General features: G+C 34.9%; 1 protein-coding gene across 1 annotated transcript in view; it reads right to left on the reverse strand.

Moving 5' to 3' along the window:
- LOC141293481 (uncharacterized) overlaps nucleotides 1-20,302 on the reverse strand; it is an 85,278-nt gene that overhangs the window by 24,118 nt on the left and 40,858 nt on the right. Inside the window, exons 6-7 of the mRNA XM_073825516.1 lie at nucleotides 10,757-10,892; nucleotides 4,780-4,845 (exon numbers count right to left, since the gene is read on the reverse strand). Of these exons, the coding sequence (XP_073681617.1) occupies nucleotides 4,780-4,845; nucleotides 10,757-10,892 (202 nt within the window). The remainder of the gene's footprint in view (nucleotides 1-4,779; nucleotides 4,846-10,756; nucleotides 10,893-20,302) is intronic.

Genomic DNA, 20,302 nt, shown 5'->3' on the forward strand with positions numbered 1-20,302 from the left:
TGAAAGTGTGTTGCGTTTTAATTAAAATGAAAAACTGTCAGGTTAAGAGGTTCAAATAGCTCAAGGGCAAAGAATACAGCAACAGCGGCTTGGATCCAAGCATCATTTCTGTATGGAAAATTTACGACTATGATAGATGGTCTGTATCCCATAAATATTTGTTTACAGCACAGCTTTCAATGATTAATATTAATGATAGTCTGATTATTTTCCTAAAGCTATCTTATACGTTTTATTCAAATTTTATTATTTTTCGCTGTGGTCCACTTATAATGTAATTCAATTTTTATTGCACTAAATGCAGTCATCATTTTTCAAGACCATTAGCTGACCTTCAAAGATTGAAGAATAAACTGTTTTTCCATCTTCTCGGTTTCAAGAAATGGTCTTTTTGCCCTGTTGAGAAAGTTTGGAACTTAATCAAGTTAATCTGATTTCTCTTTCCAACGCTTATTAATTTTTAAATTAAAAATGTAATTTTTATTTCACAAACTACATCAAAATAAAACATCAGAGGCATCGGAAATAAAACAGCAAAACTTGAGCAGGTTGTAATTATGACTATCCCTTAATTGAATTATGACACCGTATGCTGCGTTTGGAGAGCATCCCGAGTCTGCTTATTCAATTTTTCATGTTTACTTCCTGTTCTCAGACTGAATACTAATGTGTACATAAGGCTTCTCAGACCTTTTTCATCACTCAGTGAATAAGTCACCTGTATTAATGCAACAATAACAAAATGACAAGAAATTTCACACACAGTTTATTTCATTAACTACAGGAATCACTCTCTGGTGTGCAGCTATATTGCATGTCCCCCCTCTCATTCAGAGATTTTTGTCCCCTCCTCACTATTATCTATTAAAATAGTTTAGTTTAGACTTTATTCAGTCAAAGGTTCTTTAAAGAACCATCTCTTTCTTACATTTTTATTAACTGAAGAACCTTCTTTTGCCATAAAGAACATTTGTGAAACAGAAAGTTTCTTCAGATTTTAAAGGGGTCATCGGATGCCCATTTTCCACAGGTTGATATGATTCTTTAGGGTCTTAATGAGAAGTCTATAACATACTGGTTAAAATTTCTCAATGGCAGTGTAAAAAACATTTTTTTTTACCTTGTCAAAATCAGCCCTTTTTTAGAGCGAGCTATTCTGTTGCATGTTCCTTTAAATGCTAATGAGCTCTGCTCGCCCCGCCCCTCTCTGCCGTAGGATGATGAGCCGTAATGTTTACTTTAGCCTGCATTTATCCATGTTTAGCGACAAAACTTGCCAACAAGCACATTATTAATAAAGGCCATTTGCAAAGATGCATAAAAACCCTTATACTCACTGTGGTTAAAGCTGCATCACCAATGATTCGCACGAACATAGACTTTGCTTTCAAAAACAAAAATAACATTAATCCTCTGCGTCTTCAGCGGTTCAGATGTCGGGAGTAAATGACGACTGCTGTTTTCATTATTACATCCAACAACGGAACACCTCAATCGCTCAATCGGAGACATTCTTGTATTCAATCTGAGTCGGACTGTTTCAGCTCGGTGAGGGCGGGTCTAAGGTAAGGAGCTCATGTCAATCAACTATCAGGGGAGCGGCCTCAGCCGGTGTTTCGTCACACCGACAAGAAGCTGAGAAGGGGATATTACTTTTAAAGATTAAAAAAATACCACTGGGTGGAATTTTTGCCATTGTAGGGCACATTAATTAATTCAAACCACATGTAAAAGTGGTAGAGTTTTGCATCCGATGACCCCTTTAAAGGTTCTTTATGGAACCATTTAGACAAAAAAGGTTCTTCTATGGCACTGTGAAGCACCTTTATTTTTAAGAGTGTATATGACGAGTTCATTTGCAATAACAGATAACTCTTTTCAAAAATCATGTCTTTTCATGCATTCCAATTAACCGCAATCAAACTGCAGTTGGGTTATTTTGATTAAGTAAAAATAACAGACAAAAAAAGAGTTTTCTGTTTTCTGCAAATACTCTTCATATGCGGACTGGCCAACAGTATATAAAACACTGGCTACCCTGCATTTGTACTGTGTAAACTGTGTAAAAATATTTACTCCACGAACATGGAAAACAGTAATAACGGCATTTAGCTACCTGTTGTTTGCAGCGTTGTGATACTTCTCAGTCTCATGATATGTAACACTGCAAGCTGTCATATGAGATTTAGTCAGATTTTCATGCTCTTTTAATCACATAAATTGTGCCTTTACATTCTATCTCCAAACAAAACCCACAACAGACAACAAAAACAGCTTAGATCACGGCGTCCTCCATTCACCGGTTGTTGACGTTTGTAAATGCCGAATAAGACGTCACTGTCGGCTGCTTCAAAGTTCCTGCTGTTGGTGCGATTGCAAGCAGGAAAATGACCCGAGGGGGAAATTTGTTCTCTAGGAACCACCATGCTGGCTAGCTACTGGAATTACGTGGTGTGAAAACCCCTTTAGAATGATTACTAAAGGATCATGTGACACTGAAGACTTGACTAATGACTGCTGAAAATTCAGCTTTGCCATTGCAGAATAAATTACATTTTAAAGGAGAAGTTCACTTCCAGTACAAAAATTTATAGATAATTTACTCACCCCCTTGTCATCCAAGATATTCATGTCTCTTTCTTCAGTCGTAAAGAAATTGTCTTTTTTTTGAGGAAAACATTTTCAGGATTTCTCTCCACATACTGGACTTCTATGGTGCTCGCCATTCAAAATGCAGTTTAAATGCAGTTACAAAGCGCTCTAAACCATCCCAGCCAAGGAAGAACTGTCTGATTTTAGCGAAACGATCTCAAAACGATTTTCAAAAAAAAAAAAAAAAAAAAAAAAAAAAAACCATTTATGTACTTTTTAACGCCCTTTACAAAAAATTTTGAAGTTGGAAGAGAAAATGAGATGGGAGTTTTTCGACATACCCTAAATGTCTTAAACCGAAATACAGTTCACGCAGAGCTAAAAAAGATAAGCATTTGAGGTTAAAAAGTATATAAATTAAGTATATAAATATAGTAAATATAAATTGTCATTTTTTTTTTTTTTAGAAAATAACTGATTGTTTCACTAGATAAGACCCTTCTTCCTCGTCTGGGATTGTTAAGAGCCCTTTGAAGCTGCATTTAAACTGCATTTTGGAAGTTCAAGCTCATGGGCACCATAGAAGTCCACTATATGGAAATAAATCCTAAATTATCTGTACGTTTTTGTTCTGGAAGTGAACTTAATATCAAATAAATATCAAAACAGAAAGCATAACATTGTAATAATATTTTACAATATTACTACTTTTACTGTGGTTTGGTGATCATAAGAGGCTTTCTGAGACAATAAAAAATTCTTACTGACCCCAAACAGCATTGTGCATCCAAACGCTAATTAATACATTAAATAAAACTCCAGAAGTACACATTGCTACTAAGTGCTAGTTGCTTACATGGGCATTAGAGGTGGGTCGATATGATCAAAATCTTATTTCACAATATGAGTACATTTATTTTACGGTAACAATATATGTCACAATATAGTTATCTTTGCTTCAAATAAAGTCTTTTTGACATCAAAACATTTATTACCATAGAAATTTCATAATTCTTGTCACCTGTGTCAATATCACAAAAAACTAATACTAGCTTAAATTAAAACAACAAAAAACTCAAGCTCACTGAAGACAAGTAAAAAGTCAATGATTAAATAAGAATAAGAAACTAATTACAAGCAATAGAACAAATATTTTTCAATATTTCTTCTTATTAAAGTTACAAAAATGATTTAATCAAGAACAGTGAGAGATTTTCTCTCTTTTGTTGGTTGATTAACATGAATGACAAACAGCAGGAATATCAGACTGCTGTCACTTTAAGACCCGCCCGGATCCAATATACTGTTTTGTGTATACATGTTTTCTTTCTCAGCTGTTTGCTTTCATTTAAGAGCTAAATTACTGTTTACGAGGATACTTACAAAAAAGATGGGCATTTTGACACATACAAGTGCATGTATTTAACCATTCAAGGCCTATAAAGTGGCAAAAATAACTGAACAAGATGACAAAAATGACTGAAACAGCCTTTCAGACAGCATGTGCATATAGCTAAATGAGTTCTCTTTCACTGCTTATTGCATTTCAACACCTTAAAATCACTGTTTTTAAACCGCAATGCTTAAAAACACATGTGATCAATACGTTTTCGTGATCACATAGCATAGACAGACTACAGTCTGGTATATCACTCACCACTATGGGCACTGTGAATACCATATCCTAGTAATTTGGGTGCCAAAATAGATATAAAACAGCTTTTATTCAACAATTTTCCAGATATCAAAAGTTGTTTGGTTTAGCTCTCTCACAATACATCACAGAGAAGAAAAATGTGCTTGTGTTTTTGCCGAAAGAAGCATTAGGAGATCAAACACCCCACAGGCATGATCTAATGAGAGAATTGCCAGCCCTAACAGCGTTTATAAACATTACTCACACTGAGGCCATGATTTGACTGACAAGCAGAGAGACGAAAATCTGGATTTAAAATTGAACATCTAGAGAATAAACAATATGATTGACTAGGTGTCTTTCTCTGAGATAACTGAAGCAGTTGGATATAAGAATAAAAAAAACAAAGGCTCTAAACTTTGATGAAAGTGTACATCAAAATGAAGCATATGCATTTATTTCATCTGGCTGAATAGAAATGGGTTCTCGATTTAATGCAAACCTGCTCTTAATATTTAATATCTTAAACGTTGCACCTTAAGGCAGCTCACCTGGTATGAAAAAGTGCAGCGTAGGCCTCACTTCCCGCCAGGACGTAACTGATCCCGATGGAGACACTGTTAAAGACAGTTCATTATCAGCACTTGTTACAATATAATGACACAGTTTCATATTCATGAGGAGCCGTTACGGGAACAAATCAAACAGGACCTTTTTTTTTTTTTTTTTTTTTTTTGCTCCAATTCAAAGATGGACAAAGCCAGATATTTAATCTTCTTTAATCTTTTGACTGTTGAAAGTTATGAAACTTCTTCAAACTTTTTAACTTCATTAATGTTAAAATATTTCACACTTTCTGGAAGAAAGATCAGCCTTAAAGAGAATTTTGGTATAATGGATTTTTGATATTGTATGTGATGCTATGAAGTTTTTCACCTTTTCAGTTGGATGAACCTTGGGCTTGTGAACAAAAGATAGATAGCAGGCAACTGATAAAACTTAATAAATTAGTGTTGAATAATAATAATTAAAACTATTTGTTTCTATTTCAAAATATAAAAAAAAAAAATATATATATATATATATATATATATATATATATATATATATATATATATATATATATATATATAACATTGCATATAATTGTAGAATTTTAAATATAGAATTTTAAATAAAAAGAAAAAAATCAAATAATAATAATAATAAAAGTATTTATTTCTTTAAATTTAAAATTTTTAAATAATGGCTACAAAAAAACAAAGAAACAAATAATTATATAACAAAAAATAGAAATAAAAAATTTAAAATTTACAAGGTTCTAATAATAATAATAATAATAATAATAATAATAAAAACAACACATAAATGTATAACATGCTGGAAGTAAAAAAATAGAAATTGAAATAATATTAGAATTTTATATAATTTTAAATATAGAAATAGAATTTTAAATAAAAAAAGAAAACAAAAATAATAATAAAAGTATGTATTTCTTTTCAAATAATGGCTACAAACAAACAATAAACAAACAAACAAACAAATATATAGCATGCTAGAAGTGAAAAAAATGAAATGTCAAATAATAAAAGTTCAAATAATAATAATAAACAATAAATAAATATATAACATGCTGTAAGTAAATATTATGGAGAATTTTAAATATAGAATAGCATTTTAAATACAATTAGAAATTAATACTACTACTATTAATAAAAGTATTTATTTCTTTAAATTAAAAATGTCAGATAATGGCTACAAATAAACAATAAAGAAACAAATAAAGAAACAAACATAATTAAATAAAATATATAAAATGCTGTAAGTGAAAAAAGAAATTTAAAATGTCAAATAATATATATATATATTTATAACTTTATAACTTTTTCTATATATATATATATATATATATATATATATATATATATATATATATATATAAATATAAGTTAAAATAATATTAATAATAATAAGTAATCAATTATTTTTATTTTTAAGTATATGACATCTACAAACAAATATTAAATCAATGAATAAAAATAAATAAATTACAATACATTTTAAAATAAATGAATAAATTACATGATGCAGTCATCAAATAAATAAATATTTAAATACATACATATAACGTGTACTGAGAAATGTAAAAATTAGTTATGAATTTAGAATACATTTTTAAAAGTCTTAAGATGCATAAAACCAAAATACCAAAAATTGTACATTTTGGTAAATGTATGTATTTATTTACTTATTTAGAAGCACACTCACACTCACAAATTATATCACAAGTTAAAACTTTTCAGGATCGTTCAGTGTTTTGCCACTAAGGTATGTTGAATGCTGAAGTTCTAAGTGAGTAAGTGAGTGAGTCAATCAGTCAACATACAAAAGCTAGTTGTGTGCCAGTGTGAAATATCTACAGAAGTAAACACACAGGCAAAGAGGGGAAGCGGGAAAGAGAAACCTTGACTTGTACTATCATACAGGACAATGCTGTGTGGATCTGCGGCCCTTGACTGGTTAGAGAATGCAATCTGTCATGGAAGCACATTGATCGAGTGCTAAGCCTCTCGAACACAATGAGGAGAGAATCGATTGGATGTGTGTTAGCCAAACCTGTCTAAATGCTGATAACAAGCTCTTTTCCATTCAGTTGCATGACCGGGCATGCAGAGCAGCGCAACAAATGATTCACTGTTAAGTGTCAAAGGCATTTCACAGTAATGACCAGTGATGCCCTTAGTGCCTTGCTACTCTTATTCTCCCAGTAAAAAAATCCAAATAAAACTCATGCATTTTGGATTCTGTATTTAGTTTCACAATATCATCCATAGAGGACACAGGTACAGCAGTCACAATGTCAACGGGGGGCAGAACAAATCAATTTTGCTTGAAAATCTATCAAAGAAATTGATTTATGCTGGTTGAAATATTTTAAAGTCCTTCAAAGTACTCAAACACTTTAAAGTAAAGAAAAAGAAGAAGTAAAGTGGGGGAAAGTTAAATTCCTAACATTAGGTAATTAATAACGGCCCATTTAAAGATGAACAGATGTGCAGCCATATTGGACTCCAGTAGAAAAAGCGGCTAACCATTATTCCATCATTCTGCACCATTATTCCAAAGGTGAAATGTTAAAACTGTTGTTCGGGGCAGTACTGACATTTCACACATAAATAACACTGCATTTTATGACGGTCTAGAGAGCATAACATGAATTAAAAACCTGCTTTATGCTGTGATCCGGTGAGGATGTTTGTCTGTACCTCCTCGGCTCTTAACTGCGTTCTCAGTCCCAATGACTTCATTAACCTTTTTTGTTGATCAAAAACTAAACGAGATGCTCTCCTCAGTCTAATTGAAGGGGTTCAGTGACATTTTAGCAAAGCGCATTTATGACACATTTATGAGAGTGTTTTTCACAGGATCTTCTTTTTAATGGCGAACCTTGTAATAAACACAAATACCTGAGAATAACTGAGGTCACGGTGCACCTGCTAGTTTCTTTTAGTGACCAAAATTGTATATAATTTGATTTTAATACATTTTCTGTTCTTGTTTGCAAGCCATTTATGGAAACATCTATCATCGCTCCTGATAAAAAAAAAAAAAAAAACAGTGATAATAGACAGGGAAACAGAAAGGCAATGAGAAAAACAGATTGAGGATGTTCAAAGCATTGTAATAATGCTATTTGGAGTGAAAAGTACAAACAAGTTTGATGTTGTTTTAGTAAGACATGTCCCTTGTGATGCATCTACCCTACCTTTTTGAACCGAGATATACAGGCAAAAAACTAACCACGCGTTACTTTTCCAACGTGATTACACTATGTGTGAAGTCGAGCTAGTGCAAGACGAGCATTTATGGTTAAAAAGTAAATACAGTCAAGTCCGAAATTATTCATACTCATGGAAATGACACAGGCTTCTCCCAAAAGATAATAAGACGATGTACAAGAGGCATGATTGTGGAAAAAATATTTCTCAGGTTTTATTTACATTTGAACAAAAAGTGGCATGTCCGAAATTATTCATACCCTTTGCAAACTGTCACAATCTATGGGAAAATCCAAAGTTCTATACCATTCCAAATAGTCCAAGCTGTTCTAAAGCATCCTAATTACCCTGATTCATTGGGAACAGCTGTTTTAATCAACTCAACAGATGAAAAACAGAAGCTCTCTGCTGTGGACAGTCATCGCTAAGACAAAGGAGCTCACTGAGGACCTGCGGCTGTGCTTTGTGGCTGCTCACAAGTTAGGAAAGGGCTATAAGACCATTTCTAAATGTTTTGAAGTTCCAGTAGCTACAGTGCAAAGTATTATTAAAAAATACAAGACGTTCCGCATTGTGAAAAATCTCAGAGGACGTGGTCGGAAGCCAAAAGTGACACCTGTGCTGGCCAGGAGGATAGTGAGAGAGGTAAAAAAGAATTCAAGGATCATCACCAAGGCCATCCTGATGAATCTGGGCTCTGCTGGTGGCAACATCTCAAGGCAGACAGTCCAACGGACACTGCACACCACTGGGTTCCACGAACGCAGACCAAGGAGGACACCAAGGGGAACAAAGCTGGTCAGCAATTATAGGAAGCATTTGATTGCTGTAATAGCCAATAAAGGCTTTTCTATTGATTATTGAGAAGAGTATGAATAATTTTGGACATGCCACTTTTTGTTCAAATGTAAATAAAAGATGAGTAATATTTTTTTTCCACAATGATGCCTCTTGTACATCATTTTATCTTTTGGGAGAAGCCTGTGTCAAAAAAAAAACTGAGAAGTAAAGTAACTTTAAGTCAGAATTTGCCAGGGGTATGAATAATTTCGGGCTTGACTGTACAGTTTATTTTTTTTTTTAGAAAATGGTAGAAATTTTGAAGTTGGAGTAGAAAATTAAATGGACCCTATCTTTTTGAACTGAAATACACAGGCGAAGAACTAACCGCACGTGACTTTTCCAACGTGATTACGTAATGGTTATCAAGCTAGTGCAAGATGAGCGTTTATGGTTAAATGTATAGAAATTATTTTTTTTTTAGAAAATGGTTGATCGTTTCGCTAGATAAGACCCTTATTTCTCGGCTGGGATCATGTAGAGCCCTTTGAAGCTGCCCTGAAACTGCAAATTGGACCTTAAACCCATTGATCCCGACTGAAGTCTACTGTATATGGAGAAAAATCCTGGAATGTTTTTCTCATAAAACTTTAATTTCTTTTCAACTCTTTACAAAGAAAGACATGAATATCTTGGATGGCATGGGGATGAGTAAATTATCAGGTTTCTGGAAGTGAACTAATCCTTTAACAAAAAGGATAATAAAATAAATTGTGCAAATACATGTCTCTTCTTTCCTCCATCTCTATGAGTTATCTCTATCTCCATCTCTATGAGTTAATGATCTTGTTTGTTTACCTCAGGGCACTCCAATGCAAAAAGTGCTTTTGACTCGGAGCCAGTTCACCATTAATGTGAGCTTGCGAGGCCAACATCATGTTATAACAAAATTTAAGAGCCCAACAAAAGCACAATAAGTTTACAGTTCATGGCGAATTACAAGCTTTGGTATCAAACCCCTATGTGAAATTTATCAATGCTGTCTTGCGTTTTAATGCTATAAGTTGTGTGATGTCGATACACACTGCTTCTATACAATGCAATGGAGTCCAAAAGTGCATGACTCATCTTTGCAGTACTGGGAATGATGTTGAAAGGTGAAAAATTAAATGAGACTGGCTAGACTGTACACCCAAAAGGGCAAAAACTATGTAACACATAATGAAAAGGATCTTTTAGTCTAGTATTGAGGGTGCAAATTATGGGGCAAGGTTGAAAGGTGATTTTACCATTTTTATTAAAGATTGGATTAGGATACTCATGCTGAATATCGAATGAAATCCACACTGAGAAACTCCTTCAGTCGCTGCGGCATGATGACAAGCATCTGCATGTTTACATCCTGTCAGGATGGCATCTAGCGTTTCTTGTCTCTGCTGTTTGTAAGCTCTTTCAGTAGCTGTGGTCTACTAAAAGCCTCAAAGGTATCAGGGCTGAAGTGGAGAGAACAAAGACTCTGGTCTTTAGGAAGTTTTATTCGTCCACTAGAAAAGCAGTGAAGATTTACATTGCTTCTCTTGTTGCCCTTCGACTGAAAATTACAACCTAAAGCTGTATGATGTGGCATCGTATCAGTATTTTATTTTCCGAATTGTGATAAAAATAGCAAAAGGTAGTGGCAGTAGATCATCGAGTGCAACCATTTCATGTCATCAAAATAATGGTGCCCAAAATATGTATAAATTGATGTGGATTTTTTTAAAAACCTAAATCTTTCTTGTTTTTTTTTTTACTACATATTTTAGTAAGAGACATCATTTACATTATATCAAGCCATACAAGTTTTAATACCCGGTGTTCCTATTAAGCAGACTTTATATGCAGAGACTATAGCATCCAAAACAACACCATATGCTTGTGGTGAGCAAGACATTTTAGTTTTGAAACGTTTTGAAGTAAAGAGACTCACAATTGAAAGAGCAGAACAAAGTTGAATGCACGGCTGGTGTGTTTGCCCAGGAAGAGGACTCCCAGCATGTGCAGATTTGGTTGAAGGTCCTCATCTTGCCTCCGTGCTGTGACGTCCCTTTGCAGAAGACCCGCATCTACAGAGAAAAACACACGGGGAGACGTTTTATCATCATCCATTTCAGTGACATAACCATAGAGACAACACCAGCAGAATTTCAGTTAGCATAAAACAGTTCCATGAAAATCAAGAAATAGTTATAAATATGAGGTAAAGTAATAGGATACAATATATATCATCTTAAATGCTATGTAGACTACCATTTAAAATTAGGGGTCAGTAAGAGTTTTAAGGGGACATATCATAAAAATCTGACTTTTTCCATGTGTAAGTTCTATAAACGTGTTACTACATCTACCAACCCAGAAAACGTAAGGGACAATCCAATAGCTTAGTTTTTGTAAGCCTTTCTCTGCAAGCATGTGTAAAACGAATACAGCAGATTTCGCTCCCAGGTTTAGAGTCCTAGCCTCAGAGGACACAAGAGAGCCGTGGATTTATTGATTTATTTACTGTATATTACACTTCTACCACACAGATCTAATACAAACATACCATTTCTGTCGCCGCTGTTTACCTTCACTGACATAACCAACTGTTTTTGTAACTCGTGTGTTTTTATAACCTGTGTGCATTTGACAGTTTAAGCACAATAAGACATGAAAGAGAATTTAGTTTAGCACTCACATGCCATGTGACAGCCGCTTTCTGCGCGTTCGCTTTGGATGTGTGCACTCAGAAAAGCCCATTATCAGAAGTTTAAACTAATATTGTTTAAAAAACATGATTTCAGCATGATAGACATGATAATCAAAACCAAACAGATGTTTTTGGTAGAGTATCTGAGGTACAAGCTGTTATGTCACGGTCCTATTCTGAAAAAGGGGGTGGAGAGCAGCAGCTCATTTGCATTTTAAGAAAGATGCATGAAAATAGTATGTTTCTGCTTCAACTCAAAATAGGCATTTTCAAAATGATATAATAAATGATCTGTGGGGTATTTTGAGCTGAAACGTCACAGGCATATTCTGAGGACACCTGAGACTTATATGACATATTGTGCAAAGGGGCAGAATAGGTCTCCTTTAAGAAAGGATGCCCAGTAAACAGAACGCTGGTGCCTGACAATCTCTGCAACAGATGAGTAGAACCATCCTTCAACCATCACTCCCGATGTGAAGTTCTGCCACAATGCCATGCCACATTTGGTGCTGCCGTATCACTTTCACAAGCTAAATAATGAATCGGAGAGATAAATGTAGGAAAAGAAGGGAAGACAGAGGTGAATGAATATGGCCAGAGATCATAGAAGCGTGCAGCAGTGAGGAATCAAATCGGAACAGCAGGAATAATTCATACTACTGCACCCCTCTTCAGTCCACAACACAGCAGGCTGCAGGAGCAGATACACTTCCAGCCAAACCCTTCAGTAACACTCACACTCCCATTATGCTGCACACACCCAGGTTAGCATATATCACTCTCTTTCTAAGGCAGCTCTGCTCTCTTCACTGGTAAACAAGAGAGTCTCAGTGCTGTCTAGAACAAGAGCAGCTTACGTCAAGTACAAGGGGAAAACACAGAGAGGTAGAGAGAGAGAGAAAGGAGACTGGGGCTAGTTTTAACACTTTTTACTACTGTCAAAGTGGATGTTCATATTATTGGAAACTTAAAAAACAACAACTAATAAAACCATAAAACATGTAAATATAATATTAATATTTAATAATGACACATAAATCATTTAAAATATATTATAGTTATTAAATAATTATAAAAATTCTAATAAAACCAAATATATCTTTTTTTACATATTTTAATAGAATTTGTGAATATTCAGCTTTGCCATGCATTTAATTATAATTAGGCCTACACATAAATAATTTTAATGTTTCTTTTGAATCTTGAAAATATAAATGTAATCATTTAATACGCATATATTCTTTCAGTATGACTGAGCATAGATTATACTTTTTTATGTTCAGGTATATTAAACATTCATTAATTCAGCCTTTTATTTATTAATTTATTCATTTATTTGATGACTGTCATCGTGTAATTTATTATTTTAATTTCTATTTATTGATGTAATATTTGGTTAAAACTGGGTCATAACTAGCAATAAAACATCACTTTATTTATTTATTTGTTTTATATTAAATAGTTTACAGTACAACAACTATGAAATAAAATTTACAATATCGTTTAAAAGTTTAGGGCTACATAAGATTTCATATTTATTTTTTTGATTTTTTATTTGATTTATTTATTTTAACATTTTTATGTAATTTGTGAAAATTCAGCTTTGCCATAACATGAATTAATTACACTTTAAAATATATTAATAATTTTCAATTGTAATACATAATATTACTGTTTTTTTTTTTTTTTTTTGATCAAGTAAACGTAGTCTTGGTGAGCATACGAGCATAACAATAAAATAATCTCATTGATGCTGCTTTTGAATGTTAGTTTTGGTTAAATGTGTACCATTATTAATTGCAGTCTCATTGTGTAAGTTATTGTTTTATTGTGTTTTATTTACCGAAGCGATATTATTAAAATGACACACCAACTCCAGAATTTCCACTAAAGAGGAGACTAATGGAAATATAACAAGAAAAAGACAAACCATTTTTCTGAAAGTAATAAATGTTGCTGCGCTCAGAATTACTTTCACATTTACCTGTCTGTGCTTATCTCCCGAGGGAAAAATAAACACAGGCCCATAACAGATGTTACCTATAATTCTGTTGACACAAGCACCATCAATATGATTATATTTAGTCAGAAATAGATGTGCATTAAAAAAATATACATGGTGCAGAAAACATTCATCTGGACGCGTTTCTAACTCCATCTGAAAAAGCGAGCGCTCAAAAGTATCGCAGAGTTTCTACTTTTCATTAGGATGACGAATCACTTTCCAAATCGTTTATGCCAGTCAGCCACCAATCTCCCTAATGATGCTTTGGCACGCAATCTGATTGGATTTTTTACATTAAGTTAAGACTACTGTACCTGTACGGCACAAATGACAAGGGAATGGGCTGTGGAGAGTAGCCGGCTAGAACATTAATTTCTGAGAGGGACCCATCTGCTTGCAGAAAGGGACGGCCAAGTAATTAGGATCGAGAGCTGCTAGAGCTCAACACCTGTCAAAGATATGTTGTGGCTCTGAGTGTGTGTGTGTGTGTGTGTGTGTGTGTGTGTGTGTGTGTGAGAGAAAGAGAGAGAGAGAGATCAGCACAGGAACATCATTATGCCGGAGGTGAATTTAGGAGGGTGGATGTGCATCACAACGACAGTCTCCGCTGCTGCCAGCTTGGTCAGACGTCCACCTACTGTTAGATAACAATTAGAAAAGTGCAGCACTCGGTCAGCCTGTACACAAACACCATAATACGCCATTTCTCAAAGCAATTGTGCACCATGAAATCAAAACTGAAGTTCTGTGGCTTTCAGTGAATGCGTGTTAGGTCATCTGCAAGAGACTCTTAAAAGTTCACAAAACAAACTTTTAAAGGGGTCCTATTATGCTTTTTCACTTTTTGAATTTTAGCCAGTGTGTGGTATGTATGTTTGGGCATAAAAGACATCTACAAAGTTACAAATCTCAAAGTCCACTCCAATGGGAGATATTTAGTTTAAGAAAAATTCCTTTTCAAGAACTACAACGAACGGCTCCTTTGGACTACAGCATTTGTTTACCGGATGCTATGGTGTCACAACATAAATCCCGCCTACGGAAATTTGAATCGTTGGCGGGTGGGGAGGGAAGAGGTGAGGGATTCACCTAACTTTATGGACAGCTGGATCTGGGATGCTTCAGCGAGCCGCAGGGCGGCGTATAAACGCGAGCATTGACTAAAATGTCCGTGAACTGCCGAGCTGGAGCTGCACCATTGACGTGTGCAGTACAGAGGGTCGAAATACATGTGGAGCCGCGGCTAATGTAAACACAAGCATTGACTGCAGTTATGATCATCGGTGTCTGCCTCAGAGCCGCGCTGTAGACGTGCAATGTGTGGCAAGAGATTTATATAGCTACACTCAAAAAAATGATTCTACCACACTGTACAGTTAATTTAAAAAAATCTTTTTCATTTAACACCATTGTGTTAGGTTTCCCATTTAAACAATTGCATTGTGTTAAACTGATTTGAAACAGTTTCGTTTTGGTTCAACTCAATATTTTCATTTTGAAAGAACGTATTTCAATTAAGTAGAATTGAGAGTAGATAAATTATTTTACTTGTGTAACTAGGAAGTGGATTTCCCCTTCCCATCATGCTTTGCACACGGCTGGATAAGGAGAGTAAATGTTGAAATAAAATTTTATTTTATGCATTTTTTTAATAAAATGATAAAATTGGGAGACTTGTTAATGTTTAATGTTCTTTTATGTGTGTATTTAAAACAGTTTCTGGTATGGTAGTGTTTTTGGGGGTTACCATTGTGGTGAATGCATAGAGCATGTGCTTGGGTTGAGGACCTGATAACATAAGTTAAAGTTGTTTTAATAATAAAATAAACAACTACTTTGGGCATGCCATGGATGTAACAAAGCCATCTTATGGCTAATGCCTAATAAGTTGGTTAACCCTTTGAGCCGTACGGTCCCACATATGGGATTCTAATTTCTGTGCCCCTGGGAGTACGGTCCCACATATGGGATTTAGAACGTTCGGTGACGTCACGCAGCTGACAAATTCAAACTGCGCTTTGGCGCGCTGGCTGGCATTGAGCCAGAGACAGCGGAGCTCTGCACTTGTCATACAATCACAACTATGCAGTGTTTTTAACCACATAACGCTTATTTTAGGTTTCAGACATTTAAATACACATAAGTACTAGTAAAACGAGACATTAAGAGTTTGTAAAATACACACATAGGTCTATGGAAGCAGCAAATAACCATCTATTCAAATATAATTTGCCGATGTGTTTTATTTCTATCACATACACATAGGCAAAGTAACTAAAAGGTTCACTCTATTCCTCTTCTAGTTCACCAGCCACTTACTTGCATGTATTTCGGGAGAAACGGATGAATGTACGTGATGTAAACGCGGCTGACAGGACTCTCTGAACTGCAGCGCGAACAAACATGGCCGCGCCCATCTCACGTTTCAAATCACGATCCACATCATTTACATAGGGTTTTAAACGACAAATCATACTAATTCACACATATTTGTGAATCGGAATATTAGATAGTTCATGGCATGGTAAGCAAGTGTGTGAGTATTCTGGATAAAAAAGGAAAAACGAAATTAAAGCGATCTATCTGTCATACAGTGTTATTGTGGCTGTGTTGTGTCACGTGACAAGCATGACGCGTCGCCATGGAAACAATAAGGACGAACGTTCTAAAATAACGGTCGCTTAAAAAAAACTCACTCTCGGGGGTCCACTAGAATATTTTAAACTCACCACTGAAAGGGTTAATGCCTAAAGTTAAGTAAATCCAATGTATCATTTTTTGAGTGTAGAAGAATTTCTGCCTAGTTATTTGTTTTCCAGTTAAATGTTTTAGATTGAGTTCAACAAGCATAAAATAATTACTTCATAAACGTATCAATTTCATTGAAACTATATTTGATCAAATTGAGTTGGCCCAACTCAATTACATTTTATTGCATGAATTTGTTTTTTATGAGTTGGGGTCACACATATTTATTGGATGGAAATCCTGCCCTCAATTAAATTGAGTTCATCCAATGACTTATTTTTTTGAGTGTAGCTTCACAACCATTATGCTGGAGCTGGTTTCGGGCATGTAAATAACTTGCTGCTTTGGGAAGGGGCGCGGCAGTACTAAAACGCTGTCTAAGTTGTTTGCCAATCGCAACGCAGTGGGACTACTAACCAATCGCAACACATTTTGTTTTTCGGAAGGCAGACCTTAATCAAACCCGGAACTAATCGAGCCATTTGTGCCAGCCTGGTGAGAAAGCTATTGTAATAATTGTAAATTATGTGAAAAATAACATGTTTTCCGAAACCACCAAGTATGAGAGCATGTTCTAGTGTACCTCCTAAAACAAAATAAAAACTGTAAAGAGCATAACAGGACCCCATTAAGAGATGCCCCACATATATTTGAACAGTTTGAACAACTCATTAATCAACATTATGTCATATGTATTCACCCTCGTGCCTTTCAATGTTTTGGTTCTTATGTCTCCTAAAGGGTTAGTTCACCCAAAAATGAAAATTCTGTCATTAATTACTCATGTCGTTCCAAACCCGTAAGACCTTCATTTATCTTTGGAACACAAATTAAGATATTTTTAAAGAAATCCAAGACCTTTCTGAGCCTGCATAGATAGCAACGCAGCTGACACATTCAAGGCCTAGAAAGGTAATAAGGACATCGATAAAATAGTCCATGAGACATCATTGGTTCAACCTTAATTTTAGGAAGCTACGAGAATACTTTTTGTGTGCAAAAAAAGAAAAATAACAACTTTATTCAACAATTTCTAGAAACAAATTGCAAAATCCATCTCAAATTCTGTACTAGTGACTATCCCGAGCTGTGAAAGCCACCAGAGAAGAGAAAACATAAGACCATTTTACACTTGTTTTTCTTACAAAAATCCATTTTGTCAGAATACATGATTACTTTTGAATGGCTGTCAGTAAAGTAAGGCACTTTTTGTGTGCAGATGGTGTAGATACAGTGTCTACCAGCATGAGCAAACTGGGTAATGACGCAAACTAGGCTTATTTGGCTATTAAAAGACAAGAACAAAGCCTTCAATATGTTACAATGTCCTGTTTCAATTGGAACAGCATCAACACATGAAAGAACATTTGTTGGACCATTTCAAAGCTTGAATATACTATTTACTGTCCATCTATCAAATCTGAAATATAATTATGTTTTCAGGTAAAAAAAAAAGCAGGTCCTTCACACAAATTAGCCTAAAGTCCTGCTGTAAACTTGGAGCAAGACCTAACAATATTTCCCTCCTCAAAACTACTTGTACAAGATGGAAAGAGTAACATGCAAGTCACACCAAAAAGAAACATGAATATTTCAAAACAGTTGTCATCACATCTATCCCTGAAAATGTAGGATGACAGCAAGTCTTGAGGGAGAGCCTGAGATAGGAGAGCAAGAGAAAGAGTGGGAGAGAGAGAGAGAAAAAAGTTTGTCTGGCTAAAAAAAAGAGCTTTGCAACTTGATATATACTTCATATCAGAGTTGTTGATGCTTTCTGTGGAATATAACACTGAGTGACAAATCTTCCAGATCATCAGCAAAGCTCTCCTTGTCTAGGTGGCTTCCTTTCAAGGTTTTCGTAAAGAGCTTTCTTAGAAGGTGCTTTTCCAGTAAGTCCAGTGGTCAGGATCACATGCCCATCTGACCATAAACAGTTTAGTGTGGACTAAACTGATGTTCCTGGAATTTTGCTAGTGATGCAGACGTCAGAAATTATATTAAAGCATTTGTCATTAGGTGCTCTAATGCTCGTCACAAGACAACCACGTCAACCATTTAATAGCACTTTGAAATTACTATATTTGATCACTGTAAATATGCTGTGAATATTAACTATATCATCCAGTTTTAGATGAAAATGAGCCCAATAAAGAGTCCAGTGGGAGTGCTCAAACAAATTACCAGCACATTTTGCTTTTGGACAAAGACTGTTTGTCAGCATGCAAGTGTAGTCAGGCCCTAAAAAAGATTTCAACCCTGTGTCTGAGACTTTGCTGAGCACAACTGTCTCTCTCAGACCAGCTATAGTTTACTATTGTTTAGAATCCATTGCAGTTGTTGATCACAGCCATTTAAGTGATACAAGGCAAGGTCAATGCAATCATAAAACCTATTCATGACAACAATGATAGCCAAAATTGCATCAAACGATAACCAAGCAACACTGTGCTAAAGAAACAAGCATTTGTACACCTTCATCTGAAGATAAAAAGCCAAAAATTATTTTATAGACTGTTATGTAAGAGAAAAAGCAACGCTCATGAAGCAGCCAATGAGAATGACTTAGACTTAAGTAAGAAGTGTTTAAAAATGAAGATTCACAGTCATGCATATAACTACTCATATAAACTGACTGCAAATTTGCTGAAAATGTACTCACTCTCTGGCCATCCAATATGTAAATGAGTTTGTTTCTTCATTGGAACAGATTTGGAGAAATGTAATATTCAGTCACTTAGATCCTCTGCATGAATGGATGCCATCAGAATGAGCTGATAAAACATAAAAGTAATGCACACAATTCCACTTATTAAATGAAGGACGTGTTATTATAGATTATGGACAAATTTTGGCCAGAAGTAATGGCTTAATGTAAAAAATAACATCTTAAAGCAATAGTTCACACAAAAATGAAAATGACTCCATGATTTACTCACCCTTCAAGCCATACTGCATATAATGTATATGACTTTTTTTTCTTTCAGACAAATGCACTTAGAGTAATTTTAAGAAATGTCCTGGCTTATCCAAGACTTATAATGGCAGTGAATAGGTGTTGAGATTTTAAAGTCCAATAAAGTGCATTCATCCATCATAAAAAGTGCTCCACGTGACTCCAGGGAGTTAATAAAGGCCTTCTGAAGTGAAGCGATGTGTTTGTGTAAGAAAAATATCCATATTTATAACTTTATAACCCGTAATCTCTAGCCTCTGCTAACTGATGTACATGCGTTCATGAGAGAGTGGCGTTCCAGTGAATGACGTAGGAAAACAGGCCTTTATTAAAAAGGCCTTAATTAACCCCCCGGAGCCATGTGGATAACTTTTTTATGATGGATGGATGCACTTTATTACACTTCAAAATCTCAACACCCATTCACTGCCATTATAAATCTTGGAGGAGCCAGGACATTTTTGTTATATAACTCCAATTATATTTGTTTGAAAGAAGAAGTCATATACACCTAAGGATGGCTTGAGGGTGAGTAAATCATGGGGTAATTTTTATTTTTGGAGGAAACTATCCCTTTATGTATGTGTTTCTTACAGATATGCTTTTCACTTCACAAGACGTTAATTGATGGACCAAATTTGTGTGGGTAACTTGTGGATTATAGTGATCATCTGTTTGAACTCTCTTTCTGGCAGCACCCATTCACTGCAGTGGATCAAGACTAGCATTCAGATTTTATGATGAAGCTCTGTTGTGGAATTCTAAACTACTATTTTTCATGTTTTCCTTTTAAGTCTGAGCCACATGCCCTCATTTTCGCTACTGAAAGATCAATCAAATTTGCAAAAATGAAAGCCAGTCGCACAGCTGATCACACCAAACTAACCTCGCATGCCTGGCAGGGCACGCAGAAAATTGTCTGAAATGTTACTGTTAAATTTCCACCATGATGAATGCATATATCGTCTCTCTATCGTGTTTTCTGGAACACACAGTCTCATATTCAGCACTAAGCAGATAGCGGTGTGGAATCATTTACAGTGCATTTCTAAGCTCAGAGACATCTATCTTTTTAATG

This window comes from Garra rufa, chromosome 20 (genome assembly GCF_049309525.1).
Source record: "Garra rufa chromosome 20, GarRuf1.0, whole genome shotgun sequence".
NCBI lineage: Eukaryota > Metazoa > Chordata > Actinopteri > Cypriniformes > Cyprinidae > Garra > Garra rufa.